Source organism: Diadema antillarum, unplaced genomic scaffold, assembly GCF_040938485.1.
Source record: "Diadema antillarum isolate AM-2024a unplaced genomic scaffold, OU_Dant_1.0 seq00001294_RagTag, whole genome shotgun sequence".
Lineage (NCBI taxonomy): Eukaryota > Metazoa > Echinodermata > Echinoidea > Diadematoida > Diadematidae > Diadema > Diadema antillarum.
Genome location: NW_027272073.1, coordinates 269,202 through 292,812, shown reverse-complemented (window position 1 = coordinate 292,812; position 23,611 = coordinate 269,202). Strand labels below are relative to the sequence as shown.

Sequence of the window (23,611 nt, the reverse complement as noted above, 5' to 3'; positions counted from 1 at the left end):
AATCGTAGGAAAATTTTGGACGGTTCAAAAATTATCTACGATTAACACGATTAGTTTTTGATCGTGATCATCGCATCAGATCGTCTAGGATCGTATCCAAACGCAGCAAATCTCTTCTAATCGTGCTTCTTAATCGTGTTGATCGGGATCGACTTTTTTACTTCACTTCCGCTTATAATCATTATCATTTTTTGCCCATTTGCCCTTATCTTACTCATAAATTGATTTATTCTGTATTCTGATAGGTGGTAGCCTGCATCTTTAGATTATCATTTCCAAACGGTAAATTGTATAGCGGTGTGGGGTTTAAGTGTCGTAATTTTTAAGGTACATTATCAAAATCATTTTTTAATGATTTCATAAAATGAAAGTTGTATTACAGATTTTTATATGTTTTCATACATTATGTTCATGATGTTCTCGTTAATGAGTTGCTATTACCATTATACAGACACACAAAACAGGATATGGGATAACTTTTTTAACGAAAACAAAAAATGAGCAAAAATAAAATGGCAATTGTATGTCTGCACGTATTGACTAACGTCAGTACAAAGATGAGAATAATTTAGTGAATCGTGCTTGAATGGGTACATATCAAAGGCAAATGGTTAATTTTTAAAAGTATATTACATATTTTTTTTTTTTTGGGGGGGGGGTGCAGTATCCTGCTGTTTGTGTATTGTACATAGTAATTAAGAGTTGTTGTTTCACCAGCCATCGTTTGACCCCTTTACATCTATTTTGACACTTTTCAATGTCTTTTTTTTTGTATGTTTGGTAGAGCACAATTTTAGAGGAAAATGGTTATTTTCAACTCTCATTATTACTGCAAATGTAAAAGTGACCATTGTCGTGGATGTGAGATCACTCGTATGATTATGACAATGAAGATCACTCTTAATTTTTTTTCACAGTTAGTTCTTCAATAAGTGTGGCAACATGCCCCTGTGAAATAATTTTGCGTAAAACCTCCCTTTTTGTTAAAAAGTGACATCATTTTGATTAGGGAGTCACTTTTCTGTTATGTGTGTGTATCAGTTATGTTAAACATAGTTAAGTAAAACACTAAATCAAGCCGAATAAACCAAATTTTTAATAATCCATGAGATAACGACATTTTGAAATAAAAAGGCATATAATACATACACTTTGCGAATATGAAACACATAAACAATACTATCCATTTGGCCAACTTTCTTATATCGAGCGTATATAACACATAATACTATGTTACATAACATTCAAAATGATCCCATCCTCTTTCTTAGCTTCCATTTCATCATATAATTATTTTCTTCATGTATTGGAGAGAAAGTTCATTTTGTCTTGCTGGTTGTTTTTGTTCTGGGGAAGAGGGGCAATCATCTGATCTTATGTATTTGGGTTCGTTATTTCATTTTTTTTTTGTGAGGAGGGAGGGTGAGCATATCGTTTTAATAATCTATTAATTTCTTTACGTTTAATATTAGACGAGGGAATATCTGAGGTTATGGCTGGCCTGGGTGCTGCTTTCTCTCTGATAACATAATCGTCATTAGCAATACTGCAAAGGTTACGTTGTCATCATCGTCAGCCTGTCAAGCCTTGCCATCATCAATGGTTGTGGATAAAATTAATAGGCCTAATCACTCTGCATAATTTAAGGGAAACAATGAAATCCATCGTCAGCCGGACTATGATATTCCCATTCGGGTCCAATCGCGTATTAAATGGGGGTCGCTTCTGATCCCGATCGTAAAAGATATCGTATCTTATCTCAGCAGCCCGTATTGGTTCGCGGTATTCGTATTGGAACGTATCAGTACGTTGCTGCACGTACCAGATCGGGGATCCTGATCGTAATAGTCATGTTAGATCGGTACCAATCGTGAACTCAATCAGGACAATCCTGTCGGATCGTATTTGAACGGCAGACCAGATCGTGACTGATCGTATCGCTTGAAATAGACCAATCGTGACCATATCGCATCCAAGCGTACCAACACGTATTGACTCGCATAACCTCGTATCCAAACGTGAAATTTCAGACGAGTTCAACAAATTTTCCACGATCAGTTACTAATTTCCAATCGTGGCGTTCGCAATGGATCGCACTATAGTGGGAACCCCGCTTTACTGGAATAGAAATTGTCATGGTAACGTCAAGAATCCATCTTCCAGATTGATTGTTCCTATTGGAAGTTTTTATTCCAGCAAGAGTTGCTGTCCTAACATCTTTATGAAATGGGGCCCAGGTGGCTGGCATGATTGTTGGGTGCAAGACTGTCAGCTTCCCTCTATGCGCCATCATTTGTTTTTGTTTTTGTTTTTTTCTTATTCTTCACCTTACATGAAACACCTGCATGGCTGCTTGTAAGTGTCTTTTGTTTTGTTTTTTTCTCTGTCATTCATGGGATTCGGCCAGGGCAAGGGATATCAAAAGAAGGCAGTCTGCTCACGGCAGGCCAAGTTGTCTCTTGCACCATACCATCAAATATAATAGGGAGCTTTAGATTTTAGACGCGCGGACGTTCAGAGGGAAAAAAAAATGATCTGAGCGTGCGCAGAAGCGTGGGTCAAGTTGACGCACGCTTCTGCGCACGCTCAGAACATGGTTTCTTTTTTCCCTCTGAACGTCAGAGCGTCTAAAATCTAAAGCTCCTTAATGTAACTGGGACGGAAACTGCAAGGCTTTATTACATGTAAATAGTTTCTCTGGGAGTGATTTGATATGGTCCTGGCCACAAAATCCATTCCGTGGCCTGGACAGGATTAGATGTGACAGGGCCCTCACTACACCACCATCCTTTATGGGTGCACATGTAATTTATTGAGATCATGGCGCATGAATTCAAAACATAAAACATTTGATTATTAAGGGAACAATGCTTAGGAATCTTTTCTGGTTAGCGATTTCACATCTTTTTATGTTTACGTACATCATAGGATTTGATAAAACAAAAATTACCTGTTTGATCAAAGCTTTCCATACTGATTCACTTTGAAAAGAAAATTCAAATTCTTAATTTGTGTTAATCGTATGATACAGTTGAATTGAATTGAAATGGTTTGTTAATATCAACATGTCGCAGCCAAAGGCCGAATTGTGACGTTTAAGCAGCAAATGATAGAAAAAAAATAATACATCAAAGTAGCTCAAAAAAGGAATGCAAAAAATGAACCACACATAGATATTCATTACAAATTCAAATTAAACGTATGACTTATTCTATGAAATACAAAGTATTACACTTAAAGGGGGAATCGCGAGGTTAATATTGCGCATGATATATATTTCAGATTGTAAAAAAATATTTAAAAAAATCCAGTTTTGTTATCTCGCCTCCCATTTCCCAGTATATCTTTTATCTGTTATGGTCATGTCCATTGATGACATGTGCCTGTCACATCATACCATGAACAAACATACTTTGATAGTTTGATTCAAACCTTGTTCTATGTACGGTATTGCACTCAACAGTTGCTCAATAGTGATTTGTATATTCCATTTAGGAAAGGGCCCATGCAGTGTATCTCTTTCCAAATGATATGATCAGATTCTTTGTTTAAATCATGATGCTACAATGTAGCCAGTCGTGGTGTGCGTTGAATTCAATACATATTTGTATAACTACCAACTTACCATTTTATTGACAAACAGAAAGCGATTGACCTCGTCACAAAAGCGACAGAGCAAGACAAGCTGAAGAACTATGAAGAAGCACTGAAGCTGTATGAGCATGGAGTGCAGTATTTTCTACACAGCCTAAAGTGTAAGTGTCAAACTGTGGTTCCAGCTGTATGTTATGTGTACAATGAAGGCGTGGGACATAGTATTGAGACAATATTTGATGAAGTTTAAAAGGTAAGTGGTCAGGTTCAAATTTAAAATTTGCTGTAGAAAGATGGGCAGAAATAATGACAGAAGTGATCATGAGATGATATCATTTTAAATCACCCCTTCCCAGTGTAGTGACTTTTTTTTTGTAAAAACAGTACAAAAATTGCGTTTATAGAGCATTTAAAAGCGAATTTCAAGGGAATTAAACAAATTAGTGTCAAATTCGTGTCAAGGAATACGGTTATAACATACCAGGGTATATTATGTCACGATGTGAGGTCCTCGGCAAGGGAGCAAAGTGACCGAGCGGGGGAGAATGTGGGAGGAGGTATTACGATAGGGACTTTTTCTAAATCAGAGTGTAAAAGTCGCATTTATAGAACATTTTAATTCGGATTTCTAGGTAATTAAACGTATTTTAAAAAATCACTGTGAAGGACTTTGATCATAACTTATGAAAACTGTTCATTTTACTATATGTACGGACAGAGCGAGCGAGCCACTTTCACTTTTCCATTCGTCTGAAATGTATTCATTAAAATCTTAAATGTTATCGCATTGTTCGAGCAATAAGAATTATGCTTTTATTGCTAAAAAGCATAGAAGAAAGGGAAAACGTAAGGTTTACTAAAGGTATCTCTAAGGGGGCAGACTCGAGGCCGCGAGGCTACCATCTATACACTAGATCTACTCATATGAGTAAATATTACTGTGTAGGTATTATAATGTATATTAATTCCATCTATACACTAAATTTACTCATAAGTAAATATTAGTGTATAGGTATTATAATGTATATTAATTCCATCTATACACTAAATTTACTCATGAGTAAATATTATTGTATAGGTATTATAATGTACATTAATAATGTATTACAATTTCACCCCTAACGGGGCGAAAAGTTTGCATTTTCAGTTATGAAATTGACGACTTTTAGACAAGAAAAGTGCTTTTATTATCAATTTCGGTCTTTAAATAATTGATCAATTATATTGTATGTGAATGTACAGTATTGTGCTGTTGAGCAGTACTATTTGCTTCCGTTATCTCTGTCATTGCAAAAAAAAAAATAAATGATATATTAAATCTGCAAAATCAGGGCATTGACGAGCATGCCAAGGCAACAGGGCAATAGGTAACATACCAAGTTTCTCCTCTGCAGATGAGGCAAGCAGTGAGAAGGCTAAGGAGAGCATTCGGGCCAAGAGCACTGACTACCTGGAGAGAGCTGAGCAGTTGAGGGAGTTCCTCAAGAAGAAGAAGAAGAAGCCTGTCAGGGAGGGCGCTGCATCAAATAGGTAAGGATTATTTCCATCAGCACGTAGTGTACCTTTGTTCAGCCACATTCATCTTCAACATCCCCACTCTCAGCGTATAACGAAAGAATACAAAACAAGAAAAAATATAACAAAAGAAAATGTGAGACCCCAGTTCCAATGCAAATTGCGATGTAACTAATTAGGCCTATGTCTTTGTTTTTTCTTCTGTATTCTCTTATATATTTTGTTTGTACCCTACACACTTTACAATTATTTTGTGTAATGTCAATTTCTACCCATATGTTGCATTTGTCAATTTTACACTATTTTGTGTGTTTTTATGAGCAAGTTGATATATAGAGGGTATCCACTATAAAGTTATGAAAAGGGTAGGGAAACATTCGCAGAGAGATACGCCCACATGCACACACACAGAGTAACTACACAGGTGTCATGAGCATATGCACTTTACATAAGAATTTAACATCGAGTTGCTAAAGAGTTAAAAATTGCAGTCAATTTCGTTTAGGAGCTGAGACCATGTGGACGCATTTGGTATAATAGGAGCAAGAAAAAAAGCAGTCTAGTCAATATGACAAGAATTCCGTTAAAGGACATGTCCACCTTCACAGACATGTTGATTGAGTAAATGCACCAATATTAGTAGAACACAACAACAAGAGTTTCACCAAATTGGACAACTCGTTCAAAAGTTATGAATTTTTGAAGTTTCTGCTCAGTCACTGCTGGATGAGAAGACTACTAAAGACTCTAATGTCACATGTTCACAACCATATATAAAAAAACATTAAAAAGTCAACATATTTTCACGTTTCTCGCAAAAGAACGCTTGACTTGCCTCTTTCAGAAGGCATGGGGAATAATATTACCCTTAACATTTATAGTATACATCAGTGACACGTTCAGGAAATGTGCACTTTCTCAAAAAAAAATTAAATTTTGTGAAATTCACTTTATAATTTCCTTATATCTTTGTACGCCTGTGACATCATAGACAGTAGTAGTCTTGTCATTCAGCAGTGACGGCACAGATAATTCAAAAATGCATAACATTCGAACGAATTGTCCTATTTTCCCCAAACTTTCACTACTGTGTTCTAATAACATTGCTGCATTCATTTAATCCACATGTATGAATATGAACTTGTCTTTTCAATAACGTTTTAATTAGTAATACAAAAGTAATGACGCTTATATCATGATGCAGTATATATGGCTTGTGATCAGTGGTATTACTCATCAATCTTCCAGATTGGGGGGGGGGGGGGGGGGGGCTAACTGTATGGTATCATAACATTGTGTCCGACACTTTTAGATGTCGTAAGAAGACTAGTTGTGTACGTGGTAATAAATGACACTGAATCAGATACCACAAAATATTGCTCAAGCTACATAAGGCCTCATATTGCAAGAGTCACTAGGGAATGTGATGCCTGTACCGAGATTATTTTTTTTTCTCTAGTTCTTGATGAAATAAGGCTCCATGTATTTAATTAAAGGTAGGTGCGGGGGCGCTGTTGATGATACTGCCGATCGCCGTCGGTGTTTATAGGAAGATTTGCCGGAGTTGAGCTGTCATCAAGAGTAAAGTGCGTAGGTGTTGCTAGGTATCGTTGCCTTCGTTGTCTTCTCTGCGCATCTCACAGTCTGTAGTAACGCCAGGGTGCGGGCTGTGCTTTTGAGTATGGCATCACAAAAGAAGTTTGCTAAAGCTGTCATCCCCCTCAGCCGAATCATGAGCCGAACTGTGATCGGACCATGGACTACAGTGGATCGGACATCTTCAGACTTGGGGAAATGGGTCAAAGCGTTAGCGCTAAAGAGAAGTCGAAAGCGTATAGGTCTCTGAAGGAAACTTGCGCCGTGCGCCCGCGTACGCATTCGACTAAACCACCGGGACCATGTGCCTTTAATGTTAAGAAAATGGAAAATTCACTCTCCTGTCTTCAATATAATGTATAAACTTGACGTTTGCAGGCAAAAAAATACTTGTCTTTCAAAGTATAATTGGTAATTTTGAGGAAAGTGTCATTAGTAATAACAGTTTCCTCCTATGCATTTCTTTGTTTTTGTTGTTGCTATATAATTTCGCTAAATAACATGCTATGATGCAAATCCAGACTGCAGCCTATAGTTCAATACAACTGTTGAACAAATCAAGGTACATACAACTCATTTTAATGATACAGGAAATTACACTCCAACTACTCTCGCTTAGCTTTAAAAGCGTATTTCTCTTCATTGTGAAAATCATGAAGATGTAAGAACACAAAACATATACAGTAATATTTCATCTGTCATTTGATGTGACATGGAAGAGATTAGTGGAAAAACGAGGCACAAAATTTTAAGATGAAAATACAGTGTACTGACTTTTTTCACGGCTTTACGATTTATGTTTGTTTTGTTGGCCATAATGGGCCTGTCGTCACAGCGAGTTGACTACCCAGTGGACCATATTGGGCCTGCTGCAGCAGAAGCGTTAAAGTGTACTGAGAACAATCCCTTTAGCACTGGAATAACATTTCTATGCAAATATATTTGAATATGCTCAGTAATCTAATGGAATGTATGCAAGAACACTTCCATTACAATTAGCATGGAAAAAACTTTTTTTTTTCATGGTACAGTAATGGACATAGGTAATGCGATGTTAACTTTGCTGCTTCGCATGCCAGCGGGTTGTCATTTTCGTAAAATCTAGCATTGTGCACAACACTACTGATTCAAATTACTGCTTTTTACCTTAAGCATTACTGATTTGAGGTCTGAGAGGTTGGCATGTCAGTATGTAGTACTGTACTGTTTGTGCCTAGGATTCCTGGTGTTTTCTGTGACAGGACGGGGTCATTCTGATTAGCCTATAATTTCTCCACACATACACTTGCGGCAGAACAAAATTTGTGCAGTGGTCTGTGGGAGTAGAGCTGTTCTTAGTACATCACATAAAAATTTAGCATGCACTGATGTCGAACACGAACAGGCTTTAATAGGAGTTTAGTTTGTGATTGTCTTTTGTGGCTTGAGTTTGTCATGTAAATGATGATTAAGGTTAAAGGCATAATTTACCACTTACAGAAGAAATAAAAGACAAGCATTAGTGCTTTGAAATAAATCTAAAATGAGATTATATAGGGATAGAAAAAAAAACACTGTAATAATTTGAATCAGTATAATAGATGTTAAATTTGAGCATTATTATAAAGATGTTTCCAGGCTGAACCGTCTACAGTTATGGTTTATTGAGAAAAATACTGTAATCTCCGTATATTTTATCCTTTATTACGAAAAATATATATATTGTAGGATGTTTTGTGATACAACATACCTACACATATGCATCAAATGTGATATCTTGAGCATTTCTTAAATCACTGCTCCCAAAGGTAAACAGGACCTTTAATATAGTCTATCGCAAGTTCGCAATATAATATCAGGCAGGAGAGAAAATGGCGTGACAGATATCATATCATACGCCTTTTGTACTTAAAGCAAAAAAACAACATCAACATATGTCTCGATATCATACCAGCAGAAATACCAATCATACTCCAACATGTGCATGCACGCATAAGAAATGAGTAAAATAACATCGTCATAACACAGTTTCTGTTTGGTAAGGACAAACATGTGAAATATTAGTCTAAAAAGTTTACCCTAACTACACAGTCTCAGCTAACTTGATTGTGGTTGCTGCGTAATTGTATCCCCCGAACAGAGTTCGGAGGATACTATGGATTTGGCCTCGTCGCGCCGCGTCCGCCGCCGCCGCCGCCGCCGCAGAGATTTCCTTGTGAGCGCTCTACCAGCTGCGTTTCTTTTCCGATCATCTTCAAAGTTGGCATGAAGGTGTATTATGGTTAGGCGAAGAAGCCTATTGTTTTTGGTGATGGCGCCCTCGCTTGTTCCGTCTGTATACATGAAAAGGTAAATCCAATAGGGTCTGCTTGTGAGCGCTCTACCGGCTGCGTTTCTTTTCCGATCATCTTCAAATTTGGCAGGAAGGTGTATTATGGTTAGACGAAGAAGCCTATTGTTTTTGGTGATGGCGCCCTCGCTTGTTCCGTCTGTATACATGAAAAGGTAAATCCAATAGGGTCTGCTTGTGAGCGCTCTACCGGCTGCGTTTCTTTTCCGATCATCTTCAAATTTGGCAGGAAGGTGTATCATGGTTAGACGAAGAAGCCTATTGTTTTTGGTGATGGCGCCCTCGCTTGTTCCGTCTGTATACATGAAAAGGTAAATCCAATAGGGTCTGCTTGTGAGCGCTCTACCGGCTGCGTTTCTTTTCCGATCATCTTCAAAGTTGGCATGAAGGTGTATTATGGTTAGGCGAAGAAGCCTATTGTTTTTGGTGATGGCGCCCTCGCTTGTTCCGTCTGTATACATGAAAAGGTAAATCCAATAGGGTCTGCTTGTGAGCGCTTTACTGGCTGCAGTTCTTCTTCGATCATCTTCAAACTTGGCATGAAGGTGTATTATGGTTAGACAAAGATGCCTATTGTTTTTGGTGATGGCGCCCTCGCTTGTTCCGTCTTTATACATGAAAAGGTACATCCAATAGGGTCTGCTTGTGAGCGCTCTACTGGCTGCAGTTCTTCTTCGATCATCTTCAAATTTGGCATGAAGGTGTATTATGGTAAGATGAAGAGGATTATTGTGTTTGGTGATGGCGCCCTCGCTTGTTCCGTCTTTATACATGAAAAGGTAAATCCAATAGGGTCTGCTTGTGAGCGCTCTACAGGCTGCAGTTCTTCTTCGATCATCTTCAAACTTGGCATGAAGGTGTATTATGGTTAGACAAAGATGCCTATTGTTTTTGGTGATGGCGCCCTCGCTTGTTCCGTCTTTATACATGAAAAGGTAAATTCAATAGGGTCTGCTTGTGAGCGCTCTGCTGGCTGCAGTTCTTCGATCATCTTCAAATTTGGCATGAAGGTGTATTATGGTTAGACGAAGACGCTTTTTGTTTTTGGTGATTGTTTTTGGTGATGGCGCCCTCGCTTGTTCCGTCTTTATACATGAAAAGGTAGATCCAATAGGGTCTGCTTGTGAGCGCTCTACTGGCTGCAGTTCTTCTTCGATCATTTTCAAATTTTGACATGAAGGTGTATTATGGCAAGATGAAGAGGATTATTGTTTTTGGTGATGGCGCCCTCGCTTGTTCCGTCTTTATACATGAAAAGGTAAATTCAATAGGGTCTGCTTGTGAGCGCTCTACTGGCTGCAGTTCTTCTTCGATCATCTTCAAATTTGGCATGAAGGTGTATTATGGTAAGATGAAGAGGATTATTGTTTTTGGTGATGGCGCCCTCGCTTGTTCCGTCTGTATTCATGAAAAGGTAAATCCAATAGGGTATGCTTCTTGATGCTGTGGGTTCGGGGGATACATGTGCTCGGCTGCGCGACCCGCCGAGCACGAAATTTCTAGTTTTTCATAATTGATTATCGATAATCAACAAATTGAATCACAGCAATATCCATTGATTGTACTCGCTAGAGTAAATCACGTGCAGCTTCTTGGAAAATATGATTGCAAAGGCACAGTCACAATCATTCATCATGTTATATTTGACCTTCCCACAGTGCTGAATGGGGAGAGCTCTTCTGGAATGAAAGTTGTGTACAACGGTCAAAATTTTTCTAAATTGTTGATAATGAAAAAGTGGTTTCTTTCGCATACAGATACTTTCGCGGTTTCCATCCGTGCCGACTTTTTCGCGTGTGTTTAAATTCGCGGTCGACAAAAACTGTTTTATTTTGCACATGAAAACACAAACTACAATCCAATTACTCTTTATTGATTAAATAGAAATTAGAATTAAAGGCAGGTTTACTTGAAATCCCGTCTCTCGAGGACTTTTTAATTATAACATGTTTGTACCTACATTGTGTGGTATCGCTGTGTGAGTGTTGACCATAACTATACACTCAATGCGCGGAATTTTCGTGTGTGCATGTGCGCAATAGAGTTGTAATAAGCCGCGAGTTCAAAACATTTTCGCGTGATGTTAAATCGCGGTTCAATCTCAAAGCGCGAAAATAACACCACCGCAAAAGAAACCGCTATTACAGTACTCCAAAATAACTCATCTTCCTGGCAAATCATGCCAGCCCGGATTTTTTTTTTTTTTTTTGTAGACCCTTTTGATGTATTTCATTGGAAGTAATTTCAAAATGGTGGAAATATTAATTTTGAGCCCTTCTGAGAACTGTATTATGGCCAAAAGCATTGTTAACCATTTGTAGACGAAACAAAAATCAAGCTTTAGTGCTTCAAAATAGTTCTTAAATATGAGTTAGGGATTGAAACAACCAATGAGAAATGTTAATCAGGATAATCAACTTTAAGTATTGTTAGATATACAAAATGTGAACAATAGTCATAATAATAATTATTGTTTCCAGAATAAACCTTCTCTACGTATGGTTGATTTAGAAAAAAAAAAGTTATGTCTCCCTGTAGTTTAGGCTTCATTGCGAAATTTGTACATGTTAGAATGTTTTGTTGTACAACTGACCTACACATGTGCATCAAATGTGATACTTTAAACTTTTTTTTTAAGTCACTGCTCCCAATGGTAAACAATACCTTTAATGTTTGATACTGGTGTGTGTACAATTTGAAATGATTCCATACTTGTCAAATATGCAGAAAATCAAACAAAGGAGGTTGGAATGACGAGAGTTCCAGTGATGAGGAGGAAGATACTGAACTCAAAAAGATGGAGAGGCAATTGGAAGGTAAGTGCAATCATTTGAGCTATTCAGTGCCAGAGATAAACCACAACAGCATGGAGAATAGCATATTCTGCAATTGATCAAATACTCGTAGTTGACACAGCGCAGCTAGGTGCCGTCTGTGCAAAACCAAAGTCACCATACGGTATACGGGTAAGGCCAACGTTTCCACAGTATGTACACCGCTAAGAGTTCACGTAGTGATAAAGACACTGTTTCTTTTTTTATCTGTCAGGCTGCTACGTGCTGAAATGTAATGTTATCTGTTGCATGTTGATTTTGACATTCAAGCAGTGTGATAGCTTTCACGCTCAAAATGGCATTTTAATGAACGGTGGTAATAGAGGGATTAAAATGATATATTTTCTTTATTATACTTTGCATCATAAGTGAGGTGATGTCTACTTTCAAAATAGCTCAGTCATATTCATTTACCTGCAATGATATCTGCATGTACTGTATCTTGAAAGCATGTTTTATCCAAATGCAACGCATTTCTTCATCTCATTTCATTTATTCCTGTGAAACCAATAGGACTTAATGAATTGTACACATTTTCCATGGTTTCCAAGCTCAAATAAGTAATGATAGGAAACCTTTCCTATTTTCCCCCCAGACGCTATCGTGGAAAACCCCAATGTGAAGTGGTCTGATGTGGCTGGACTGGAGGGGGCCAAGGAGGCTCTGAAGGAAGCGGTCATCATGCCTGTAAAGTTCCCCCATCTCTTCACTGGGAAGAGAAAGCCTTGGAGGGGAATCCTGCTGTTTGGGGCAAGTTACCTCCTCCTCAACCCCTTAGTCAGTTTGTTTGTTTGTTTGTTTGTTAAAGTGTACCAATAACCTAAAAATCAAATTTGTGTACACCAAGAATACACAAAAGCAGCCATACTTCACATGTGATAGCCCATGAAAGTATACATATTTCGATATATCAGTTACACACAACTCTATAATAATTTGGCACTTGTGCTCAACAGCTTTAAGTTTCTACTTCATAAGCGCCGGTACTGATGTGTGGCGTTCATGTTTGCGTGTTACCAATGTGCAGGAGGGAGAAGTCCCAGAGATGTTACAGAAAAAAAAGGAGTGCATGTGACGTGTCTGTGACTAAGGAGACATTGCGGAGACGTCTTTAAAACTGAGACTGATTGCAAAACGGAGACTGACTGCAAAAAAGGCTGTGGGAAAATTTTAACTTGTTCAATTGGATGATCGTTCGTCTTATCACAATCAATAGAAATTACCTTTACTTGATTAGGCTTTCGCCTACTGGCTCTGCAGGCTTCTTCAGATCGAGCGTTGTGAGAAGGACTTCCCACGAGCCGATGTAGCTGGCGCACGCCGATCTGAGAGAATGGGATCTTATATTGAGAAAAGTGAGTATTGCCCCAGGTCTCGGATGAAGGTTTTTCCTTGTTGTTTTCGAATGTGAATTGATTCCCTTATCCAGCGTGGGGTTTTTCCAAAGTCTCTGGCTAGGATGGAACACCTCTTCCAGTTGATGTGGTGGTTTTCACTGGCCACATGGTCGCTGATGACCGACTTGTGCATGTGGGAGGTGGTTTCCTTTCTTTTTCCTCTTGTGTAGTAGGGTGTACTTACTGTGTCTACCTCTTGTTTGTGTTCATTTTTTCTGGTACCGAAGTTTCTGGTTGTTTCTCCCAGTTCTCACAGTTCCAACATGGAATCTGGTGCACTACCCCCGCTTGGTCATCGATGGATCTTTTGTCTTTTGGGTGTACGAAGATGTTCCTGAGTTTCTTGTGTGGCCTGAATGTTGTGGAGATGTGGTATTTCTGGTAAATTCTTGCAAGGCTTCCGAGGTACCCTTTACATATGAGATGGTTGCCAATTTCCTCCTCTGATTGGCTGGTTTGGTCTTTGAGTTCTTCTTGGTTTTTTATTTTCCCCTTTTTCTTTTTGTTTTCTTGCAGGACCGGCCAGGGTATCCACATTTCCTGAAAGAGGACTGGCTGTATTCTTCCTCTGCCTTCGGGTCTGCGTCCTCAGTGACGATGCAGTGTTCATGAGTGTGCGGATAACCCCTAATTTTTGGTGGAGTGAATGGTGTGATTGGAAATTCAGGTACTGTCCCGTGTGTGTTTTTTTCCTGTAGACGACCATCTTGGTTGTGCCATCCGGTCTTTTTGGTGATCTTGGTGTCCAAGAAAGGGATGGAATTATCAACCTCTAGCTCATGAGTGAATTTGATACTGCCTTCGTCATCAACTTGGTCCAAGTGTGCTTAGAGTCTGTCGACTGTGTCCGCTTTTACGATGGCAAGGATATCATCCACATAACGTTTCCAAACTCTAGATTTGATGTCACCATGAGCGGAGGCGATGGCTTCTTCTTCCAAGTATTCCATGTAGATGTTTGCGACAACGGGTGACACAGGGCTGCTCATGGCTGCTCCGTATTGCTGGCGGTTTATCTTGCCGTCAAAACTAATGTCGTCCACTGTGAGATTGGTCCTCTTGTGTAGTTCGGATTCTTTCTGAAGTCTGTCCTTTACGATCTGGATGGATTGGTCGATTGGGGTGTTGGTGAAAAGGCTCACGGCGTCGAACGAGACCAGAACTTCACATGGTCCTCGAGTTTGATATCCTTGCATGAACTCTTCTGCCAGGTCCTTTGAATTGTGTACATGATGATCAGTCTTCCCTAGCAGCGGTGACAATATGTCTGCTAATGACCTTGAAGTATTGTACCCGATAGATCCAATATAGTCAACTATGGGGCGGAGGGGGAAGCCTTCTTTGTGAGTCTTGGGAGTACAATATAGACGTGGTACATTCTCCGCCGTAGGATAGAGGTAGTCATACTGTTGGGAAGTGATCATTTTGTGAGCTTTAAGCGGCTTAAGCAGCGCTGTTAACTTCCGTTTGTAAGAGGAAGTGGGGTCACAAGTTAATAATTTATACGTCTTTGCATCTGTCAACAAGGAACTGACCTTTTCTTTGTAGTCTTGAGTGTCCATGACCACTGTAGCTTTCCCCTTATCTGCAGGAAGGATGGTAATTTCCTTGTTGGAAGCTAGTTCTGTCAAGGCTTTCTTTTCGGCTGCTCTGATGTTCGGTTGAGGAGGCCTTGCATTCTAAAGTATTTCCAAGACATCGTTTCTCAGAAGGTCGACTTGAGGCTTCTTGAGAACTGCTGTGGTTTGTTCGTCGCCACAACAAATTCCTCGATTGGCAGAGTTTCAGGTGCAACTGCATAACTCAATCCTTTGGCTAGAACTGAAGTTTCTCCCTGTGAGAGCTTGTGTTTGGGTAGGCCTATGTTGACCACCCATTTCTTGAGTTGAGTGTCAGAAAGGTCCAATTTTTGGGTAGAGGTGTTCTTGGCTTTCTCCAAGAGGCGCTCATGTAGCTTGCACTGCTGCATGGCGTTGTCTCGACTTTAGAAATTCCCTTTCCTTTGAACGGGTTACAAATCCTTCCTCTTGGCTGAAGTGATCCTGTTGTAATGTGGTGCTGATTTCTCCCTTTAATTCCCGGCTTAGAATTGTAAGATCTTTGATGTTGTTTTGGTTAATCCTGATCCCTGATCTGTTTAGACTAATCGGAATCACCCTTTCCTTTTTGCACCGCATATTGAAAACTTTCGCCCTAATTCACGCAGAAAATCCGACGTAGCAGACGCTGGAGAAAGTGAGTGCGTGTGGGGCGAGTGGCTAGTCGACACGTTAATGGGGGTGGCCTGCAGCACCGTGCGTGGAGGGACATCATGTTCACATAATTTCACGCGTAGTGTGTTGTGTGTAGGCGGCAGAAATCGGGTTAAATCTACAGTTGAGTTATAATCTAGGACCTTATCATTCCTTTACAACATTATTTCAGTTGATTACCTGTGCACAACACGTGTATAAGCACCCGATTGCAGACAGCAGGTGGCAAGCGACCGTTGTAACTACTTACATTATTACCACCTCCGAAGAAAATGCACCAGTCCGACTAGAGCCATCATCGAAAAATGAGAAGGAATGCGAAATATATTTGGTTGTTTTTGCTCCCAAACTTAGCAGTTATGTTGCTCATAAGGCTGCTATGTATCTAGATAATGTCTCACATACAACTGTATCTTGATATAGCATTGAAAATGGTATTTGGCGAGAAACAAAAGCTTGAAATCACAGGAATTCACACTGCTGACGACGGCAGACAGTGAAGGTCAACGGCTCAAATTCTCGTTGGTAGTCTCGTCACGTGATAGCTCTGTGTGGATTGTACACGTTCCCTATGACAGCAATTGTGACTGGGTAGTCTAGCTTTACTGCTTATTTGCGTCAGGACTGCTCAACCAATGAACAAGATTTTTATATCACAAAAATGGGCAGAATCTCTACTTTCTAAAACCGCGCGCCCCAAGTTTGTGCGACTTTCCGTTCTCGAGATATCCCGTGTGGAAGAATTGCAAGACGGCAAAATATGCTCAAATTCGTCAAATTTGGACTGTTCGCCATAGACAAATCTACTCATAAGGTACTTTTCTGATCAAATTTGCGTCACGACTACAAATGTTACAATAATGATATATACACATAAATAATCCCTAAAGTGTCTACATTCAGAATCCGGGCGCCCCAAGTTTGCTTCTTAAATAGTTTAAAAGTTATGGCAGATTTTGTGGAAAAATGCGTCGATTTTTGACCCGTTTTACGTGTTGTAGCGTTCGCGCGGAAGCGCGGCTTCGCAGATGACCGAAAGTTTTCAATATGTAGATTGAACACGAGGTGGTTGCGATACCGCGACAATTTTCTTTCTAAACGATCCCATTCTCTCACTTTCCGGACTGTAGACTGTCCAAAATTGTCCCTCAACTCGCTGAAAAGATTCATCTGATTGCAAAATCACCTGGATGAGCGTTCGTTTTATCACAATCAATGGAAATTACCTTTACTTGATAAGACTTTCCCCTGTTGGCTCTGCAAGCTTCTTCAAATCGAGCGTTGTGAGAAGAACTTCCCACTCAGGATAAAGGAAGCTATTCACATTCGAAAATAACAAAGGAGAACCTTCAACCGAGACCTGGGGCAATACTCACTTTCCTCGACATATATACGATCCCATTCTCTCAGATTGGCGTAAGCCAGCTACGCGTCGGCTCGTGGGAAGTCCTTCTCACAACGCTCGATCTGAAGAAGCCTGCAGAGCCAGCAGGCGAAAGTCTTATCAAGCAAAGGTAATTTCCATTGATTGTGATAAAACGAACGCTCATCCAGTTGATTTTCCAGTCAGATGAATTTTCAGATGAATGTGCAATTCTTTTGCAACTTCCTGGAGATAAGACTAGTTTCCAGGAGATATCGCAGAGACATTTGGAGATGTCTCCGCGACTAGTGAGAAGCGAGTGACGACCAGGGGTCCGTTTCATAAAACTTGTTATCAGTGACAACTGTCACATTTCTATGACAAATTTGCTCTCAGCCGATCAGATGCAAGGATTTCAGTAGCTTGTCATATGTATGACAACCTGTCACTGATGACAAGTTTTATGAAACGACTGATGACAAGTTTTATGAAACGGGCCCCAGGTCGCCACTTAGTCTCCATACCGATGAAATACACCCTACATCATATCATGGCCATCTAGCATGTACAGAGCAGCTCCTGCAGAATTGTTTGATTAGGAAATAATTCTCTGTTGTTACATTAGAGATTAAAGGGATGGTACAGTATTAGTGGAGATGAGAATTGGGCTGTTAACTTTTTGCGAGATACCAAGAAAACACTTTTGGTATAGTACAGAGAATACTATTCTAAGAGAAATTCAAACTTTATTTGATGAAAATCGGGTTTGGAATGACTGAAATATCCCAAAACAAAGTAAAGCAAAGCGATCGTAATAAGTGTGGGTCCCACACTTTATTAGAATCGCTCTTTTTTGGATATCTCAGCAATTTCAAAACCATTTTTCATCGAATAAATGTCGAATTCCTCATAGAATTACATGCTCTTTCATATTTCATACGAGTTTTCTCATTATCTCAAAAAAAAAAAAAAATGTTAGAAACCGGAAATTAGTTCTCAACCAAAACTGTATGATCGCTTTAAATAATCATGAACTTGTCTAGCCAACAACTTAATCAAACTAGAAATTTCGCTAAGGCGACTGGTGTGCCTCCGCCATGATGCATGATTCTCCTAATAGGTCTATAGCACATGTGGACAATGTGTGATTACATTTTCACAAAATTTTCAGAATATTGAAATGACAAGTTTGTCACAAATGTGTTGAGCATTCACCATACCTGACGTAGGTTTAATTGGATTAATAGGAGAGCATGTATTTAGGGATTTAAAGACTTTAACTTGACTTTGACCCATTCATAAGTTTATGCATTGAGTAATTTTTCAAGGTATGGAGAAAAAGGGCAATTTCTGTATTGAAAAGTACATTGTTTCCATTTTCATCTGGCCTTTGACCCTAAAATTCATGGGATAATCAAGGCAAAACATGCATGTAGTAAGTTTCAGGATAACTTGAGCCACTTCCGAGATATGGAGGAAAAAGTTAGTTCAGCACTTTCCCTTGATCTTTGACCTCTTGACCATTGAGGCAAACAAAAAAAGAAAAAAAAAGTTTCCAGAGAATCTCTATTAGGTTATACAAGCATACACCAAGTGTAGAAAAAAAAAGAATAATCCTGCTGGCATTGCATAAACATGAGGGAAAAAGTAAAATTTTGAAGTGTTGCCCTTGACCTTTGACCCATGAACCCTAAATTCTCTAGATGATCACTGCCAGTCAGTACATGTATATATATACTATGTTTTATGAAGATACCTTGAACACTTTCCAAGGTACAGAGAAAAGAGTAAAGTTTTAATATTTCTGCTTGACCTTTTGACCTTTGACCTCATGACGCCAAGCTTTCATCAGAGAATCTTAATTGGGTTTTACATGTATACACTATTGTTTAAAGAAAATATCTTCATGCATTGCATAGATATGGTGAAAATAATGATATTTTACGTATTTGACCTTGACTTTTTGATCTTTGACCTTGGGCATGTGCACCCAAAAGTTGATAGGCACAACTTCATCCCCTAATACACATACATGCCAAGTTTCATTAGGATACCTCTACGGGTTTTTTTAGTTATGCTGTCCACAAAATTCATTACGGACGGTCGGAAGGACGGACGGACAACCCGAAAGCATAATTTCTCCGACACCACTTCGTAGCGGAGGCATAAAAACTTCAACATGCCCATGTTTACCCTTATGCCATTGGATAAATCCAAATTCTTTGAGAAGTGTCTAATTTTCTTAGAGCCTTCAACAATATGAAAAGTTCTGTTCCCGGAAGTGGATCAATTCTTGACTGATAAATGGAGATATTTGTTGAAGTAAAGTATTTTGTTTCATCAAAAATGAATGTGAAATTTGTCAGATTTTGTCACTTGAAATGAACTAACAATAGGACATGCCTGCATTTTTTATGACAGTTCTCATTGTAGTAATTTTCAGATAGATGAATGCAAGTATTTCATTCATACAGCCCCCAGGAACAGGGAAGTCCTACCTTGCTAAGGCAATCGCCACTGAAGCTGAGTCTACCTTCATCTCAGTCTCCTCCGCAGATATCATTCACAAGTGGCTTGGAGAAAGTGAAAAGTGAGTTTTGCCAAATATATTATTGCCGTTGGGTTGGTGACAAAATCTTGTATCTCAAAAATGTCAGTTATTCAGGAACGCAAAAAACCAAAACAAACAAACAAACATGGCAGCCAAAGCACTGTAACAAATGGGATTGACTTTCCTTTGACATGCCTTGGTGACTCCATTTTTGTGGTAAGAAAACGAGGATTTTGACAGAACATCAATAACGTCATTATCTGACTTTTGACTTACAAATGGGATTTTCTCCAAAATTTGAGACACAAGGTCTTGTCACCCCGCCGACGATAATTCTTTTGTGATAAACTACAAGAAAATTATTTTCAATTATTGATGTTTGCACCAAATCTCTAGTTACTCCATCTTTTCGTCATTCGTTCTGTCTCACTTTTTGTCGACCGCACCGGAGCTCCGCACCTGCACCGGAGGTGCAGCGGGGAGACTCCCGCGTCGTCTGTCCGTCCGTAACGCTACAAAAACTTGAATAACTCTCTAGTGAGGGCTTCAATTTCAATCAAACTTTGAGGGAAGAGAGGGTATACAAAGTTACATATTTTTACCAAACATGAAGATCACCTCAAGGTCAAAGGTCACAGGCAGGGATCAATTAACTTTAGGGTCCAATGTCAAGTCTTTATGGCACATTTCGATTATGGCTAATAACTTTTGATGTATGTCTGTTTGTGACCAAATTTGGATGGGAGATATCATTTGGGGAGTTGAAGGTCACCACAAGGTTAAAGCTCACAGACATGGGTCACCGAAATTCCAGGGCCTAATGTAAAGTTTTTACAATGCATTTCGATTATGGCTCATAACTTTTGATCCCTATGTCCGTTTCTGACCAAACTTGGATTGTAGATATCACTTTGGGAGATGAAGGTCACCAAAAGGTCAAAGGTCACATACAGGTGTAAACAAACTTTAAGAGCCCAATTTTAAGTTTTTACGATGCGTTTCGATTATGGCTCATAACTTTTACTCTCTATGTCCATTTGTGACCAAACTTGACTGGTAAATGTCCCTTGTGGAGTTCAAGGTCACCACAAAATCAAAGGTTAAAGGTGGGTTCAATGAATGACGGGAGTTAGAAAAACATTATATTTTAATTCTTTAGCGCGAATGGGCGATACACATTTTGGCACTTGCCTTGTCGTTAAATCTCGTACCAACAGAATCGCCATAGACGAACAAGAAAGTTGCATGTATGCAATAAAATCTTTATAGTTCCTTATTTCAAATCTTAATGTAGATGTATTGCCACACCATCCATCTATCTGCAATGTCACAGAATTGTACCTTACCTAAACGTTTGTGTTTGTGTATTTACTCATTTATTAATTTACTCATTATTTGTCTAGCGATCCACGTCCGACAAGCTATGCTTTTTAGTGGATCACTATTTTCCATAATCGAATTTATTTTTCCACTCGCCCACGAAGTATTTATACAGTGTTTTCCTAAATATTGTACATCTTATATGTTGTTCTAAAATTGGTCTCGTATATATATTACATGAATCTTTTGCAAACGTTTGAACAATATTTCATCACATGTATACTTTGTACCATGTTTTTATTTTTATTTTCGATGATTGGAAATAAACTATGAATGAATTGAATGAATTGAATTGAATTGAATTTAAATATTTGAAAGATTTAGGAAGGCTAGGTACTCTCTGCCGATTAGTTACCCGTCCTGGAACATGACCCTAGTAGTAGAACGAACGTCCGTGACAATTCCAGCGAACGTCCGTGACGTATGTAATCCGACCGATAGGGATAACTTGTCCCGAAAGTGTCCTGTATTCTTTAAAACTTTTGGCTCCAATAGCGACAAATAAAGTTTTACAAAGGAAACAATGAGCTTAGAGCAGTATTTTCAGAATTTTTAAGGCGGTATGTGATAATGATGAACAAACAGTTGAAAATGTTTTCACAATTTTACGCTTGTTTGCCCTCTAACTAAGCTTTTATAGGAAAATGGAATTTTGAGTAATCTGTAATTTCTGTGCATTTAAATTTCTTTCTAATGACGTTCTGGAGACAGTTTGCACTGTTACAGGTTCTGAAAGTTTCGCTCACTGACGTTCGGTCCGAGAAAGGAAATTTCTGATAATGACAAATATATCACTGTACATTGAATTAATGTTTACTTGAAAATATTGCCAAATCACTGAGTCGCTCATACCCATAAGTGAATAACGTTCAGCACTCAATTTACCTGTAATAACGAAAGGAAAACGTGTTGGTCACGGATGTTCGTTGGTAGAATAAGTCCATGGATTACATAGTAGGAGAAAGAGGAACAGCGCCACTTTTTAGTGACAGATGCTCCAAGTCTTTATCTTTTGAGTATGGTAGCTGCCATCTCAAACAGAACACATCCAGTTTTGGTCTCCATTACGGACGTTCGCTGTAATTGTCATGATATTTAATGCCTTAATACATTCCTATTTTTCTCTTCACGACGATTTTTCTCTCATTTCCTAAGTAGCCTGAACATGCTGCGAACAAACAGAAAAAAAAAATCCGAAAAGTGCTACCCAGTCACATTCAGGAAATATTGAAACAAAAATGATGAACTGATGGAAGAAGTCTGTAAATGGGCATGTGTTGAAGAAGAAACGGAAAAGTTTAAAAAGGACTTGGAAGCTGTTGAATGAAAATGAAAAGAAGCAGAGCAGGGATCGAGCTCCAACACACAGAGAAAAGAATTGCCAGTGCACTCCCGTTATACCGAATTCCTCTGGAGAAGTTTTGGTTTGTTGGTTTATATCTTTATTCATCGAAATGTCATCACCAGCGAACAAAAATAATGCAGTATACTATTATTGTCTGATGAAAACACGCAAATCCTCCGCTTATCATGACATGTTTTTTTATACTCATCAATGAAAAGCAATGTTAATTTGTAATTCTGTCCTAGATTTTTGTTAATTGACATTTAAATGACAGAGGGATCGTCAAGTTGCTTGTGCTTTTGTGCTTACTTTGAAAACGCATGTTAAAAAAGTAATGATTTAGAATAGGTTTAAGGTTGCACTTTGATACGTTCGCTCTTTCAAAGATTCGTTACTCCGAATGTCCAAAGGTTTGTTATTCCGAAAATGAAAAAAAAAATGTTCGTAGTTAATTCAGGAGGTTTCTTATTAAAAATGATCTTATTCCGAAAGTTTGTTAATCCTAAAAATTAAATATTAAGGGGTACACTATTATTAGGTCCGTTCTTTTAAAAGTGGAATGGGCCTGAAATTCGTTTAGGTGTAAACGATTATCATGAGAATTTGAAATCTGGAGGATTTGGTTATCAATTTGTTCCTCCACATTTGGATAAACGAACCTGATTTTTCATGTTTCAATTAATAAACCTTTCGATTAAACTTCGGGGACTCCTATCATTTACCGAATTAAAAAGCTTCATGATTATACGAACTCTATCAAATTTAAGATTGACAAACTTTATGAATAACTAGCCTCCGAAATGACGCGCTACAAAATGTTTGTTATAAGAAACCATAATGTATAATATCGAAGTCACAAACATTCATCCAAGTTATATCGACTTATTGTGTATTGTTATGACGAAATCTGTCGAACCTTATATCATTTCTGACAAATATGATAACACAAATTCTCCTCGGTAACAGTGTGTAACACAAGGAGCAAACGCAGAGGGATTTCTTCCTAACGTATTCGTTTGCCCTCCCCGGCTAAACTTCGTATTTCTATAACGGAGCGCATATCTTTCGTTTTCTATGTCAATTCTTTGTCATATTTAGCTGTGACCATGTTCGTTATAAGCAAAGCTTGCATTGTAGACTTTAGATAACAAATTTAGGACCTGAATCTTTACTTCGTGATAACGAAATTTTGAGAAATATATTCGTTCTCAAGGATGGACTACGTCACTGAGATTACACGTACGTTTGTACGTTCATGTACGAGAGATGGAAAAATTGTTTTCTTTGATTCCTCAGCATGAGAAGATAAACAACCTTTTATAATTGAGAATTGGTAATTTCTATTCAGGATTTTGCAGACGAGTTTTTTCCCGACATGAAATCGCTGTTTGTTGTGAAGAGAATGCGTTTCCAACTCTATAGAGCTGAATTAATCAATATTTTTGTTTGTTCCGA

At 38.7% G+C, this 23,611-nt stretch overlaps 1 protein-coding gene across 1 annotated transcript in view; it reads left to right on the top strand.

Annotated features, from left to right (window-relative positions):
- LOC139708034 (vacuolar protein sorting-associated protein 4B-like) overlaps positions 1-23,611 on the top strand; it is a 119,766-nt gene that overhangs the window by 52,194 nt on the left and 43,961 nt on the right. The window contains exons 2-6 of the mRNA XM_071620022.1: positions 3,644-3,755; positions 4,989-5,124; positions 11,762-11,850; positions 12,464-12,618; positions 19,355-19,470. Of these exons, the coding sequence (XP_071476123.1) occupies positions 3,644-3,755; positions 4,989-5,124; positions 11,762-11,850; positions 12,464-12,618; positions 19,355-19,470 (608 nt within the window). The remainder of the gene's footprint in view (positions 1-3,643; positions 3,756-4,988; positions 5,125-11,761; positions 11,851-12,463; positions 12,619-19,354; positions 19,471-23,611) is intronic.